Consider the following 16230-nt stretch of genomic DNA (forward strand, 5'->3'; position numbering starts at 1 on the left):
CCCACCCAAATGGGTGGAGACATGTCGTCCCTTAATCCAGTTTAACAACCACTCTTGACTAAATCACATCATCCAGGGAGATGATCTGATCACAGTTTCAAACATACTGTATTGAATAGAGATTATTCTAACTTTACAAAATGATATTTTGATTAAAACATGGCTTTTCTAGGGGGCATACTTCCTTTCAAACCAGCACATGGGTGGAAGTCATTTGTCTTCCAGACCATTCTCCCTCATTTTGCCCTAACCACTCTCCAACTTTGAAGACTGTCCCATCAGACAGTACTCCTGATGTCCTTCCTTATGGCAGTCCTCTACAGCCACCCTTCCCCTTCCCAGGTGACCCCAGTCATGCCTTGGTGATCCTCCCGTCCTCCTCATTGGCGAGTTCCATGTTCACGTAGATGGCCTCTCGGTACCAATCTTGTCCTCTGCTTCCAATTCATACCACGGACCTCGAACTAGTCATCACCCATAAATACCACCACCTAATACGTCAGCTTGAACAGTCCTTTGTCCGCCCCACCCAGACACGTAGCTTTTTCACTATCCCTCACCCCACTCAGGTACTCATGTCCTCAGTGCCTTTGATTCCACAGTCTGCTTGTTCTCAACCATAGCCTTCACCCCCTTCTTTGCTTGTACTACCAGGTAAAACCTCAGCTCTGGTCAAATGCAACTCTACCCCTTCCTTGTGGATAGCTGGGTGGCTGAACGTGGCTGGAAAAGGAAATGCAACTTGGCTGGGTCCTATTTCAGGTGGCTCCTTGGTGCTGTCTGCGCCTGTATTTCTACCTTCCCTGCTGCACCTTGCTCTTCCTTAAGGCCTGGGCTCCAGTACCAGCACTAGCTGGAGCCTGGCTCTTCTTCCTTACTCAATGATGCCACTCCTGACTACCCCCCACCCACCCAACATCAGCACTTTCCTCACCCATCAGCGCACATGCATGCTGCAGTATTGCCGTCTTTAAAATCAAAACAACCAGACTCCCTTGACACCACACCCTGCTCCAGCTACTGCCCCATTTCTCTGCACCTGTTTCTAGTGACACTCAAAGGGCCATTTGTACTCGCCACCTCTGATTCCTTCCTCCTGGTATCTTGTGAAACTTTTCCAGTTAGGTTCTCACCCAGTAGCCCCCATCAGATCCTCCGGGGACCTTGAGGTTCCCAGATCCAGTGGTTGACGCTCCTTCCTCATCTGACTTGCCCCTTTAGCGGTGTCTGAGACTGTGGCACCTTCCCTCCTAGAAATGCTCCCTGTGCTTGACCTCTGGAATACCACTCTCTCATGTTTCTTATACTGCCTCACTGGGCACTCCATCTCCTTTTATCTGTAATTAAACTTTGCTGTCTCCAGGTAGTCCTTGGATCCCTTTTCTTCTCTGATGGCCCTCTGTTTCTAGGTGATTCATCTAATCTCGTGGACTCCATACCATCTAGAGGTAGACAGACTCCCAACCTGTTGTCTCTCATCTGGAGCTCTGCCTGATCTCCAGACTGATACCATCTCTATTTAGATATCTGCTAGACATTGCAAACTAACCAGATCTGCAAAGGAGCTCCCAGTTCCCTGCTGTGAGCCCTCCCCTCCACCTCCCCCTGCACACTTGCACCTGTAAAGTCTTATGTGGCCCAGGCCAGCTTTCTGGTTGTTTAGGCCCAAAACCATGGTTTCATCTTCAGTTCCTTTCTCACTCATATCCTCCACCCCATCAATCAGCAAAAACAGATCCTGTGTCTGGCAACTTCTCACCCCTTCCTTTGCTACCAACCCAGTCCATTCTCTCACATTACCTCCTAAATCATCTCCTTGCTTCTGCTCTGGCCCCTTACAGTTTGACATCAACCAAGGTCAGAGGGGCCCTTTGAAAGCATAAATCAGATCACATCCTGTCTTGTTGACAGTAAAATGACACCCATAGGGCCCTGTGCCCTTTGCCCCCACTACCTTTCTGGCTTCACACTCTCCCATCCTCCCCTGCATTTGCCCTGCTCCAGGCACACTGGCCTGCTCACAGCTCCTCAAGCTCACCAACCAAGTTTCTGCCTCAGGACCTTTGTACTTACTGCTTCTTACACCAGGAATCCTCTTTGCAAACCACAGGGCTCATTTCCTAACTTCCTGTAAGTCCGACTACCCTGTGCTAAAAGACAAGTCGTCCCCCTACCACCCCCCCCCATCTCCCTTATTCTGCTTTATGTCTCATTATAACACTTAGCACTAGCTGACAGACTCTGTATTCTCTGGTTCATTTGTCTCTTTGTCCCCTAGAACATAAGCTCCCTGATCGCAGGGGTTGTATCTTCTCAAAGGGAACAAGAATCCTTAGCAGACTCGAACTTCCCTCTAGACTGGTCCTCCAGTTCCTGTCCTTTTGTGGCTGGTGTTTTATTTCCAGTGTTCCTTCAATACACTTCTACTCATCCGGCCAGCCACCTGTTCCTGCAGTCAACAAGTGGCAGTTGCTGGGCGAGGAGGCACTGGGGATGCAGCATGAGCAGAGTTGCCAGAATTCTCTCACCTGCCCTCACGGAGCTTACCTTCCAGTGGGGTAACGCAGGATAGAGAAATTAAGACGGGATGTGCCTTGTGATGCCAGGTGACAATACATGCTAGTAAGAAAATGAAATGTGATACAAGGATGGAGAATGATGGGGAAAGGCTATTTCAAGATGTGGCCCTCCCTGACCACTGTGGAGGTGACATTTGAGCTAAGACCTGAGTAAGTGGGGGCCAGAAACAGCACGTTGTGGGGGTGAGGGGTCAAGGGTTTAGGGCGTATTCACTTGAAATGTTTATTACATATGCACATGGTGGTGTCAAGGAGACAGTTGGCTCTGCTGGTCTGGAGCCCCAGTGAAATCACCTAATGTTCTAGGTTGCTAGCTGCCAGAATGCAATATACCAGAAACAGAACTGCTTTTAAAAGGGGGAATTTAATAAGTTCTGAGGCCGTGGGAATGTCCCAATTAAAGCAAGTCTATAAAAATGTCCAAATTAAGGCACCAATAAGAGATTACCTTCACTCCAGAAAGGCTGATGATATTCAGGGTTTTTCTCTCATCTGGAAAGGTATATGGTGAACATGGTGATGTCTGCTAGCTTTCTCTTGTGGCTTCTTGTTTCATGAAGTTCCCCCAAAGACATTTTCCTTCTTCATCCTCAAAGGTCTGGCTGCATGGGCTCTCGTGGTTCTCATGGCTTTCTCACAGTTCTCTTGTCATTCTGAAGCTTTTTCCAAAATGCTTCCTCTTTTAAAGGATCAAGATCCAAGATCCACCTGGAATGGATGAAGTCACATCTCTGGAGATAATCTAATTAAAAATTATAACCTACATTACTGAATAGGGATTAAAAGAAACTGTTGCTCCCACAAGATTGGATCAAGATCAAAACATGGCTTTTCTAGGGTCCATTATCCTTTCAAACACTCACACCTAGGAAGTGAGCACAGTAGGGCAGAGAAGCAGCCAGGCACCTGGGGCCTGGGGCTCTTGGGAGGCAGGAGAACAGGATCCAGCAAAGTAGACAGAGGGGGAGGCCGGTGTGGGAGGTGAGGGGTATCCAGGAGAGTATGGGACCTGGGACACCAAGAGGAGAAAATGTGCTGAAAAGGCATGGAATGCTGTGTGTGAGGCAGCTACAGTGAGACCCAGGGAAGGGTTCTTGGATTAGGGAGCAAGGCGGTGTTAATGACTCTTACAGAGAGGCTTGCCTGGGAGTGCTGGGAACAAATAGCAGCTGGAGGGGTGTGAGAGAAATGAGGGTGAGGTAGAGGCAGAGTAAGGAGGTTCTTCTGAGCAGTTTTATTTTGATGGGAACAGAGAAATGGGGTAGAAGGACAAAGGGTCAAGGAGGGCTTTGTATGCTGGAGGGCTGACTCCCAGAGCAGTCTTCGGCACGGGAGTGGCAGGCAGGACAGTGGGACCTTGTCCCGGCATTGGCCTGAGATGGGAGCCCAGACCTGCTGTGACTGGAAGGCAGGCACCCAGATGCAGGCAGCTTGCTGGGTGACTTTGTGGCAGGGTAAGAAAACTTCCCTTTGCTGCCTTTTTCACTGCTGGGCGGGAAGAGCAGAAATGGGTTGGCTTTTATAAAGAGGATTCATTAGGTTACAAATTTAAAGTTTTAAGGCCATGAAAATGTCCCAGTTAAGTCATCAACAAGAGGATACCTGGACTCTGAAGAAAGGCTGCCGGCATCTGGGACATCTCTGTCGGCTGGAAAGGCACGTGACTGGCATCTGCTGGTCGTTGCTCCCGGTTCATTGCCTTCCCTTCTGATTCCAGTGGCTTCCTCTCTGTGCCCTGCGGGCCTTCTCTTAGCATCTCTGGGGCGTTTCTCCATCTAGGCATCTGCAGGTCCTCCCTTAGCTTCCCCGGGGCAAACTCTGGATCTCATCTCTTAGCTTAGCCTCTCTAGGGCATTTTCTGTCTTCAAGCGTCTATGCTTTCTCCAAAATGTCTGTCCCTTAAAGGATTCCAGTAAGTAGATTAAGACCCACCTTGAATGGGCAGAGTTACATGTCCATGGAAGCAGCCTAACCAAAATGTCCCACACAACATTGGGTCTGCCCTGCAAGACTGGATTAAAAGAGCATGGTTTTTCTGGGGTACACAACAGCTTCAGACCAGCACAGGGGCATTAGAGGTTTGAGGAGGGCAAGGTGGGAGAGCAGATAGAACAGGGAGGTGGTAATAGAGTGTCTGTGCACTGCTAAAGGCCTATGCAGTGAGGGCTGGTGAATTTCAGCTACGCTCAGCTGCTCAGGCACAGGCATGGGGGAGAAGAGAGCTACATTTAACCAGGGCCAGGGTCTGCCAGGCAAATCTGAGAGAGGGACAAGGGAATAACAGTAAAGGTGAAGTCTAAGGGAGTGCAGGACAAAGCAGGGAGGGCCTTTCAAACAGCATGTTTAAATAGTTCATGCTGAGATCCCTGAGTTCTTGGCTCATCAGTGCTCCTTGTATCCTCCTTCATTATTCTAGCTTCCTTTCTCTTACTGAAGCATTTCCCTTAGCAGTCCCCCTGGTGACTGTCTGTGGGCTGTCAGCTTTCCAAGTCAGTCCGTGTGCCTGGAAATTATTTCACCGTCAGTCGTGGATGTTGTTCAGCCTGGCACAGACTTTCAGTTAGATTCACACTGATGTGCTGATGTGAGGCATCTGTTGTCGCCAACAGGAAGTCTGCTCATGGTCTGACCTTGTTCCTTTGTAGGTCACATCTTTTTCTGTCCCATGGCTTTTAGGAGCTGCTTTTTCACACTTTACAGTCTCCAGAGATTTTGTCTAGGTCCAGGTTTTGGTTTTGTTTTCAAATTTCACTCAACACCTAGTGTGTTTATTCATTGCTGGAAAATTCCTCAAATATTGACTGCCCATTCTGTCTTCTCTCCCTGTCTGGAAACCTCAGTGGCCTTATGGTGGAGATTTTCACTCTGTCCCTCTGTGTTTAGCCTTTCTTTTTCTTTTTGTACCATTTTCTAGTAGATTTCCTCTGTTCCATGTCCACTCGTGATCAGTCTTCGTTCATCTTTGCCCCCCTACTACATGTTCAGATTATTTTGGAAGCCATTCTAGATACTGTATCATTTGTCTATAAATATTTCAGTATTTGTCTCTAAAATTTAGATAAGGTTCCTTTTCAAAAAAAAAAAAGAGAGAGAGAGAGAGAGACCCAGAATTTCACAAGCACACCTAAAACATTGACAGTAATTCCTTAGTATCCAGCCAGCATTCAGATAGCCCTCCTTCTGTGTCATTTTTTGTGTTGGTGAGTTTTTTTCAAAATAAGAATCCAGATGAGGCTAAGACATTGCATTTGGTTGCTATGTTTAAAACTCTTTTATAACAACCCCTTCATATATATTTTTTTAACTTAAGTTTATTGATTGAAGAAATCCTTTTTATTGTCCTGTAGCATTTCCCATGATCTGGATTTTGCTGATTGTGTCCCCATGGTAAATCTAGGACTGCTCTGTCCAGTCTGGCAGCCACTAGCCCCATGTGAGATTGAGCACTTGGGATGTGGCTAGTCTGAGCTGAGATGTGCCGTAAGTGTAAAATACACACCGGATTTCAAAGACAGTACAAAAAAGAAAAGAGGGTGGTTTTTCAATGGTAAAATGCTCACCTTTCATGCAGGAGATCCGGGTTCGATTCTCAGACCATGCACCCAAAAAACAAAAAAGAAAAAAGGAAGGAATGGAAAATATCTCATTAATAAGCTTTAAATGGATCACACCTTGAAGTGATAATATTTGGGGTATACTGTAGTAAATAAAATATATTAAAGTTACCTTCTCCTGTTTCTTTGCCCTTTTTTAATGTGGTAACACAAAATTTAGTTGCATCTGTGGCTTGTGTTGTATTTCTCTCAGACTTAAGGGTTGATCTGATACTGTGTCCATTTTTATCCCCTGGAGCAACATAGATTGAGCCCTCAGTAGCATTGAGCAGACTTGGTGCTCAGATTGTAATTTCTGCATGCTATTGTCTGCAGAAGGGACCAGAGCCCCTTGGGAAGAGAGCCCATCCCAGGACCCTGGGCCAGGGAAATACAACGTGAGTGAGGAACGTTCCCTTAGGAAGGGCTCAAAAACCAACAAAAGGACATAGAACCTAACTCCCCAGACCGCCACTGGCCAAATGTGGGGCATTTTGAGTATCAGAAAAGATAAGGACACTGATGGGTTATAGTACATTGAATAAATAAAGAATCCACACATCCATAGAGATACCTAAAAGAAACAACAAGGTAGGAGGGAATTCTACTTTACAGGAGACTCCAACTAAGAAATGTAAAAGCAGGGCGGGCTACAGTGGTTCAGCAGGCAAGAATGCTCGCCTGCCATGCCAGAGGACCCAGGTTCGATTCCCGGTGCCTGCCCATGTTAAAAAAAAAAAAAAAAAAAAAAAAAGATGTAAAAGCAGTACTGGAGTTAGGATGTCATTGTGTTACAAGCAGGGCATTCAGTGTTCTAGGCATGAATCATCAATACATGCTGAAATGAAATGATTGGGTAGAACATTGTTGGGGAACAAGTTGTATACACACTGTCTCAAATTATCACCTCAGATTGCTTATTCATTACAAAGTGGGTAGGTACCTTTTTGACAGCCAGAATCCGGTAGGTGCCACCTTAAAGCAAATGACCAAATTTACCATCCCAGCAGTGGGACCAGCTGCCTTCACGTGCCTCCTGAAAGTGATGCATCAGCCACCTGAATACTTTCCCTGCATCTACACGTGGGGAAACAGACTAGTCTAAATAGATGGACTGTCTATCACGTAGCTGACCCAGACTTCAAAAATGGCAGTGCTATGAAAGACAAGAAAGAAAGGATGGGGAAATTGTTCCAGAATAAAAGACAAAAGAGACTTTTATGGCTGTGATTGGTTCCTGGATCCAAAAATAAAAGCAGCAATAAAAAGACATTATTAGGACAATTGGGAAATTTGAGTACAGACTGATTATTGGCTGATAGCTTTATATCACTTAAATGCTTCAAATGTAATCAATGTTTAGTGGTTATTCAGGAGAATGTCCTTGTTCTTGGGAGATGCCTGGGGAAATGTTTAGGAGTGAACTGGCATGATGCCTGCAGCTTACTCTCAAATGGTTTAAGGGAAAAAATTACATGTCTTTGTGTATATATATACAGAGAGAAAATCGTTGCAAAATATTAATAATCAGTGACCCTAGACACATAATTCTTCCTTGGTTGGCACAAATATTTGCACCTTAGATCAAGTGCTTGATTGTTTCCCTTTATTTACCAAGCTTCAGAAAGAATTGTTATTCTTACTGGCGATCAGATTATCCCTTCTTCAAGGTGGTTCTTATATCTCTTTAAATGACCCAAGTAGTCTTGGATAGCTTCGTTCTACTAGGGACAAGATGTCCCTGGCTCATGTTGTGGATTTCCTAGCCCAGATCTGCAATCAGCCATTTCTTTCGGTAGCTGTACTCCTTTCAGCAGTAAATTAAACCCACCCTTTTAGGTTGCTGTATTATATCTAGCTTCACAGGAAGGAATATGCCTGTGTATTGCTGTTTCCACTGTCTTTAATGGTGTGATACTTTTTCATGGTTCATAACTTTTATCTATGAGCTCATCTTCCCCAAGAGTTCTACCCAACAGGCACCAAGAATTGTGCACCCACCATGGAGGTAAAGGCTTGTATTACCTCTGTCTGGATCCCACAGGCATCTGACGCAAACCCACTTTTGTTAGAAACCAGGCAATGGTTCCATGTACTTGTGTATTGTTTGAATCCTTTTTGCAAAGAGAATTTATTTCTGCATTAATCATACAATTGTAAAAGGGCAGGAGCCCTCATAGCCATGAGTTAGGCAATGGGACTGTTGAGGGGCTGTTTAAACTGTCTAAAGCAGAAGTGATGTATTTTTATATAATTTATATGTGTATATATATATATATATTTTTTGTCTTTATTTGCTTGTCCAGGATCTGTTCCCAGCTCTGAAAGGTGTAAGCACAGTTTTTCACTGTGCATCACCCCCACCGTCCAGCGACAACAAGGAACTCTTTTACAGAGTGAATTACATTGGCACCAAGAATGTCATTGAAACTTGCAAAGAGGCTGGGGTTCAGGTAAGGGGAAAGAGAGGAAGAAGTGCCTTTGGGAATATGGTGTGTGCGGCCCCGTTCCCCTTGTCTAGCCACCGTTGTTTCCTAAAGTGTTGTAAAGATCTTAGAGATTCAGCCATAGGGATCCGTGGGTTTACAATGGCCCACTCATCAAGGCCAGTTGAACTGTGATATTCTAACTGCATATGAAGAGGCGAGTGTCTTACTGTGAGGCCATCCAAGAACCCCAAGGCCTGTTGTGAGCTCTCTGGTTAAAGAGCTATAGCATTTAATGACATTTGAACATTTCTTACATTTTAAAAGAAAAGCAAACTGTTTACTCTTAGCCAGTGGAAACCTGTTATAGCTCAGACCTGGTAGGGATGCATTTCACCCATGTCATAGGTTTGCTGCATTATTGTAAATCCTGGTTCTCAGAGGCAGCAACTTCAGGAAAAAAGAGCTACCTTTTCAGCCCAGCACCCCAAAGTCAGTGATATGTGCCACAGATGCTGTATAAACAACAAACAACCCATATGAGCCAGGGATTTTCTCTCCCAAGAATCCCCCCTGAGACTCTCAGGCAGCAAGAATAGTCAGGGAAAGAACTCCTCCAGGTTCCGTGCAACCCCCTACCCTTCACAGTTTGTAAGACACTTGGCCATGCAACTGCCACTTTTTCTGTAATCTCTTTCGGTAACCAGAGGGTGCTAGTATTCCCTAATTCGTGAAGAAACCGAGCTTTGGAGGGGTTAAGTGATGCCTCTGTCCTAGTAAATAGAAGAGATGGAATTTGAATCAGAACTTCTGGTAAAAGACACTACCACTGTTTTGTAAATTAAATATTCCAGGTACACAAAAAGGGTGAGAGAATAATGGGATGCCCATACACTCAACACAGTTTTAGAAACAAGATTAGTGTTTCTGAGATGTATCCATCTTGCTCTAGGTAGCTGAAAGGACAAAGTAGCCTAGTGGATAAGGGTGCAGAGATTGACCTTTTTGAGTGGTGCATGCATTTAAAGGAATGTTTCCCAACACTGAGATCAGAATTGCTTTATGTTTTTTTTTTTTCCTTAAACTTTTAAAGTGTGCTTTAAAAAAGGCTTTAAACCACCAGGAATGTCTCTGTATATGGAGTGACGCAGAGGCCTGGTGGTTTGCCATATGGCTTTGTCGATTGTGTAAGCCATCCGTTCCCCACCGTGCAGTGCCACTGCCAGCATTTATCTGGCGTCCATTCCCTGCCCGGGCCTGCTCCTGGGCGCTCTGTTCTGTGCCTATCCCTGTGCTAGCACGCTCTGTCTTAATTAAGACAGCCATATACTGAGTCCCAGTCTCTGGCTGGGCAAGTCGTCTCCCCAGCCATATTCCCCAAAATTGTCTTGCCTTTGCCCTGCCCATACACATTCTAGAATCTGCTTGTCATGGTCCTTGGTTGATACTGTAATTGCATTGAGCTTAGAAGTAATTTTAAATGACATCTTTCCAATATCAAGTTTTCCTACCCATAAACTTGTTTTCTCTGTAATACCTTTCAATAGAGTTTTATACTCAACTTCATAAAGGTTTTATATGTCTTTTGTTAAATTCATCTCCTAGTACCTTTTTTGGTTGCTATTTAAAAACCATCTCTTCTTTTACATTTTTAATTGTTGCTAATGCAATTGATAATTTTTGTGTACTGATTTTGTGTTCAGCAACTTTACTGAACTTATTGCCCTAATTTTTTCTGTATATTCACCACTGTTTTTTTTGGGGGGGGGCAAATAACAGTTTTGTTTCTTTGTTACAATCATTACACCTTTTTATTTGTCTTACCCTACTACTTTGGTAAACCCTTAGCCAGAGGACTAGAATCACATCTTTCAGGTGTGTGTGTGTGTGTGTGTGTGCGCGCGCGCGTGCGTGCATGCACTGCTGTCAGAATCACCAGTGGTCTTTTTCACACAGTGTTCTAGTTTGCAAGCTGCCGGAATACAATATACCAGAAGCAAAATGGCTTTTAAAAGGGGGAATTTAATAATTTCCTAGTTTACAGTTCTAAGGTCAGGAAAATGTCCATAGAAGTCTACAGAATTGTCCAATCAAAGGCATCCAGGGAAAGATACCTTGTTTCAAGAAGGCCGATGAAGTTCACGGTTTTTCTTTTGGCTGGAAGGGCAAATGGTGAACACGGTCAGGGTTCCTCTCTGATTTGGAGGGCACATGCTGAACACGGTGTCATCTGCTAGCTTCTTCTCCTGGCTTCCTGTTTCATGAAGCTCTCAGGAAGGCATTTTCCTTCTTCATCTCCAAAGGTCGCTGGCTGGTGGACTCTCTACTTCTCGTGGTGCTGCAGCATTCTCTGCTCTCTCCGAATCTCCTTCATTCTCCAAAATGTCCCCGTTTATAGGACTTCAGAAACTAATCAAGACCCACCCGAATGGATGGAGACATGTCGTCACCTAATCCAGCTTAACAATCACTCTTTTTTTTAACATGGGCAGGCACCGGGAATCGAACCCGGGTCCTCTGGCATTGCAGGCAAGCATTCCTGCCTGCTGAGCCACCGTGGCCCAACAATCACTCTTGATTAAATCACATCTCCAGGGAGATGATCTAATTACAGATTCAAACATACAGTGTTGAATAGGGAATGGGATTTTGATTAAAACATGGCTTTTCTAGGGGACATACATCCTTTCCAACCAGCACACATATATTCCTGGAGCTTTGGGCTGTCCTTCCCCATGGAAGTCTGTTGTGTCACTCGGGTCTGTTGGGAGAGAAAAACGAAGAGCTCTATCATTTTAGAATGTAACACACACTTTAGAATGGTGTGGGATCCACATAGCTGTACGAGGTGGCAGCCTCTTGCCTAAAGAGTGAGGGCAGTGCAGCCTTGACCTGTGCGTGACGGGCAGGTGCTGTTTGGTTCTCTTTCATATACGACCATTTCAGAGTGATCATTCCTGATGCATATTTTTTTTACAAAATCTTCCTTTCGCCTCTGCCAGAAACTCATTTTAACCAGCAGTGCCAGTGTCGTCTTTGAGGGTGTCGACATCAAAAATGGAACCGAAGACCTCCCATATGCCATGAGGCCCATCGACTACTACACAGAGACCAAGATCTTGCAGGAGAAGGTAAGTCCCTGAGAGCCAGTTGACCAAGGCACAAGCGAGTCCTGGAACTGTTCTTAAGAGAGATGGTGATGAACCCAGGAGGGTAGTACTCTCTTGGGCCTTTGTACCTAACTTGTGTAGAAATATTGGAAAAATTAGATTTTAAAAAATAATGAAAAATTAGCTAACACTGATGGGACATTTAATGTGGCCAGATACTGCGCTGAGCCTCTGACAGGGACTGTCTCCCCTGAACTTCATGACTGTCCCATAAGTGGGACTCTGTTACCGTCACCGTATTCTAGGTGAGGGCCTTGGAGCACAGAGAGCTCCGGAACTTTCCCAAGGCCATGCAGCTGGTGGGTGGCTGAAGCCAGGCAGTTTAGCTACAGAGCCCAAGCTCAACCCTTACATCACACATTGCCTTCCTCACTCGCTAGAGGTCACAGGCAGCTGGTGACAGCCCGAAGCACGTGGGCAGAACTCAGACTATGTGTAGTGAATGTGTGTTCAGCTGAATCTACCTCCGTTTTTAAAAAACATTAAGCCATTGAAGGATCTTGCTTTACATCAAAGAGAATTTCTTTTCAACTAGGCAGGTAGCTTTCCCAGGAGACACATGCTTTTGGCAGTATGGGCAGCAGTCTCAAATGATGCCCCTCCCATGGGTTTGTAGCAGATCACACCTACTTAGATTTCCTTTAGAAGCAAATGCATATTGAACCAGAATTTACACCCAACCAGCATTACCCCTGTGCAACCTGAGAACCAGTTGCATCCCACTAGTTTGTATTAGTCCAGCTCAGAAATCCCCAGAAGTCATCTGCAGGGAGACGGGAGGTCTTTCCTCAAGCCTAGTGCTGAAGTCCATTCTCCAGGCTGCCCCACCTTGTTCCTTGGATGCTCAGATTCCACGCCAGAGCACCAAAGCCTCCTCCAGGCCCTCAGTAACCTTGCTCATCCAGTGGCCCTGCACACGTCTCATCTGACTGCCAGGGCCTCCTACCCTTGGGGCCCAGGAGCTGCAGATGGCAGCCTTGGGACTGGCAATAAGCAAAACCTGTTGACGACTCCAGCAGCACTTTGCCTGGAATCTCCCTTCAGCCCCTGTTGGCTTCAGACCTTCCGTCCTGCTGATCAGTCCAGCTCCTACTCTCTCCTCTTTAGCAGTAGTAGTGAGTCTAGGTAGAGGCCATTTGAAGACTTATTTATAAGCCATTCCCTCCATTGCCAGGGCCCACCAGGAAGAGGAGGAGCAGCTGGGGAGCAGGAGGAGCTGTTACACTCACTGTTGGGGAAAAAACAGACTGCTTCTCCCTTTGGGGGCAGTGCTGCAAGTTATAAATGTAACAAGTACCTTCAAATTGCTATGACTGAAACTATGTGAATCTCACCAGCATAGAATAGAAATCCTTAGGGTGTGGCATCAGAATTGACTCTGCTTACCTGGTGTGCTTTTGCCTTTGGACCCAAGCCCAGGACGCTGTAGTTGGTCTGACCGCTGTCTACCCAGTTGTCCCTCCTGCACTTTCAGATCTGGGGCTGGGGGTGCTGCCAGGCAGGGCGTATTGGCTGTCTATCCTCTGCAGGGGTCCTGCTCACTACCAAAGCGCCCTTTTGGCGGGGCTCCCGCTGAGTTTTCTGTGTGGAACTTTCCACCTCCTCCTCCTCCTCCTCTCCCTCCTCCCCCTCCTCCTTCTCCTCCTCTTCTCCCACAGGCAGTCCTCAGTGCCAATGATCCAGAGAGAAATTTCTTAACCATAGCCATCCGCCCTCATGGCATTTTTGGCCCACGGGACCCCCAGTTGGTCCCCGTCCTCATCGAGGCAGCGAGGAGCGGCAAGATGAAGTTTGTGATTGGGTAAGTCTGCCCACGGCACCCTTGTGCTCCAAGGGTCCCCTGTGTTCTGACCACACCTGCTCTGCATCTCTCTGGTATTGACCCTCACAGTTGCCCTCTCAGCGAGGCTGGGGAAATATTTGTGACCCTATTGAAACTGGGCTCAGAGGGGAAGCTGTTGGCCTGGAGTCTCCACTCACTCCCTCTAGGAAGGCATGCAGGTGTGGGTGAGGTCCTGTACAAGTGGTGACAGCATGGGGCACCTCTCAGTATCCCTTTGAGGGCTTAGAAAGAGACTAGTGGAAAAATGTGAGACAAGAGTGTGGTGAAGAGCTGCTGCCCCCATCGGAGCCCAGTGCAGATGCCACCACCATCAGTCCTCTGGTGTGGCGGGCACTGATCTCCCAGAATCAATGACTGGCTCCTCCCTGTCCTCCCAGGCCTGAGGGCCCCAGATATCCCACCCACTCAGCATTTCAGATATCCGGATGTTCCAGAGATGGGCATTGCCAAGCAGGGACTGGCCCCTCTCAAGTGCCAGGGTTGAACTGTGTCTTCTGTGCCTGCAGAAACGGGGAGAACCTGGTGGACTTCACCTTCGTGGAGAACGTGGTCCATGGCCACATCCTCGCCGCAGAGCAGCTCACCCACGACGCGGCCGTGTGTGGGAAGGTAAGGAGGGCCACAGCCATCCCACCACACCCTGCCCTGGCACGTGTACCCTCTCACTGCTTCAGCCCCATTTTGTTCTCCTGAGCCTTTGCTCATCCCCATAGTACCCTGCGGGGCAGTTAGGAACAAATGTGCACAGGGGAGACTGACAGTTTACCTTCTTGGCTGCAGTCGCTGCGTCACTTCAGTCCTGGCCCATAGAGATCTTCACATCCCTGCCCTGTGTCCCAGCACTGTCCTGCTGGGCACATCACAGCTTGGCGCAGACTGCCCCAGATGCCCCAGTGAGTGGTTGTGCGCGGGCCTGGAGGTTCACAGAGTGGAAGCTCACTCTTGAGCTTCCCGGCACAATTGCCAGGGCAGGCAGGCAGACAGGGAGTGGCCACCAGCTTCCCCAGTTCTCAGCCCTGGGCTGAGCCCGCAGGTTTACATGGCTGCCCGTGGAGGCCCACCCGGCCCTCCGCCTGGCAGTGTCTGATGCCTCCTTCCCTCCCCAGGCGTTCCACATCACCAACGATGAGCCCGTCCCCTTCTGGATGTTCCTGTCCCGCATCCTGACTGGCCTCAACTATGAGGCACCCAAGTACCACATCCCCTACTGGCTGGCCTACTGGCTGGCCCTCCTGCTGGCCCTGCTGGTGACACTGCTCAGCCCTGTGCTCAAGCTCCGGCCCACTTTCACGCCCATGCGGGTCGCGCTGGCCGGCACCTTCCACTACTACAGCTGCCGACGGGCCAAGGAGGCCATGGGCTACCGGCCGCTGGTCACCATGGATGAGGCCGTGGCGAGGACCGTGCAGAGCTTCTGCCACCTGCGGAGGGTTGAGTGATGCTCCTTGGGGACCTGACTCCGTCTTGGGAGCTCCGTGAGACGGGAACACCCTGGCTCCGCCTGAGGCTGCGAGGGTGGCAAAAGCAGCAGATTTTCCTCCTTTCTTGGACTGTATTGGGATTTCTTAAAGCAGGCGGCTTCATACTCTACTGTTTTGTGTTTCTCTCTCCTTACCTTCCTTCCTCCCTCCCTCCTCCTGCCCCTACCCAGTTCTTTATCACTTAGCCTGCCTCCGAAGTCTCCTGTTTAGTCCCTGTTTGATCCATAATCCATACTCAAGGGAGGAAGACAATTAGCAAGTTAGCCATTTGCTGATTGGAGACAGAGAGCTAGATGCATTTCCATCCAAGCCAGCACTAGAGCAGGAGTCACTTGACTCTGTTTAAGAACCACATGTTTAAAATACCCTAGAAGAAAAGCATGAGTTAGAAATCCCTGGGTGAGACTTCAGATGTGCATACACAGACGTCCGAAATCCTTTCAGACTTTATGGGTGAAGCAACTGTGATCTCTCCTCTCCCCAGGAAGAAAAGCACTGGTTCCTAAACTCCTTACCCACTTCCAGGCTGTCCCCTATACCGTCGGCATGTTTTGTTTTCTAGTAAAACATTATTTCACATGCCCATTCCCCTTTCTCCCCAGCCCCCTGTTGTCGTTTAAGTGGGGTGTGCTGGACCGCCCAGCCCCCGGGCTGGGGGGCCCCTGGCTGGTGAGGGGACACATGGGAAAGCCCCTTAGGGCATGCCATCAGAGCCCCCACAAGGCACTGCAGAAAAGGCTGCTCACACTCAGGCCTCCCCACACCCCTGCAGTAGGGATCTAAGAACTCAGCTGCTTCTGTTTCCTGCTTCCAAGCCCTGCTCTCTTCTCAGACTGACTGAAATGTAAGCTCAGTAGTTCCGTTGTCCTCTGCGCCTTCTTCCAAGGCTAGGGAGGCCCCTGGGCCACGCGGTTGGTGTCCTTTGGCTCTTGACCCTGACTGGGGCAGGGACCTTGCTGGCCCAACAGGGTGAGGTAGAGCCATGGGATGTGCCCATGCTCTGACACCAGGCGGAGGGGGTGCACCCGCTTGAGTTGAGAGGACGCGGAGGCGGCTTCCAGTGGGGCCATCAGGAGGCTTCCGGGGTGGCGGGGGCAGCATTGGGTTGGACCTTGAAGAGTGAGTAGAAGCGCCACCA

The 16230-nt window shown here is 47.9% G+C and overlaps 1 protein-coding gene across 5 annotated transcripts in view; it reads left to right on the forward strand.

Annotated features, from left to right (window-relative positions):
• NSDHL (NAD(P) dependent 3-beta-hydroxysteroid dehydrogenase NSDHL) overlaps window positions 1-16158 on the forward strand; it is a 30867-nt gene extending 14709 nt beyond the window's left edge. For all 5 annotated transcript variants that reach the window (XM_077146202.1, XM_077146200.1, XM_077146199.1 and 2 more), the window contains 5 exons: window positions 8479-8625; window positions 11601-11729; window positions 13427-13569; window positions 14118-14220; window positions 14718-16158. In XM_077146202.1, the coding sequence (XP_077002317.1) occupies window positions 8479-8625; window positions 11601-11729; window positions 13427-13569; window positions 14118-14220; window positions 14718-15050 (855 nt within the window). In that variant the 3' untranslated portion in view covers window positions 15051-16158. The remainder of the gene's footprint in view (window positions 1-8478; window positions 8626-11600; window positions 11730-13426; window positions 13570-14117; window positions 14221-14717) is intronic.
• The last annotated feature ends 72 nt before the right edge of the window (window positions 16159-16230 follow it).

Source organism: Tamandua tetradactyla, chromosome X (genome assembly GCF_023851605.1).
Source record: "Tamandua tetradactyla isolate mTamTet1 chromosome X, mTamTet1.pri, whole genome shotgun sequence".
NCBI lineage: Eukaryota > Metazoa > Chordata > Mammalia > Pilosa > Myrmecophagidae > Tamandua > Tamandua tetradactyla.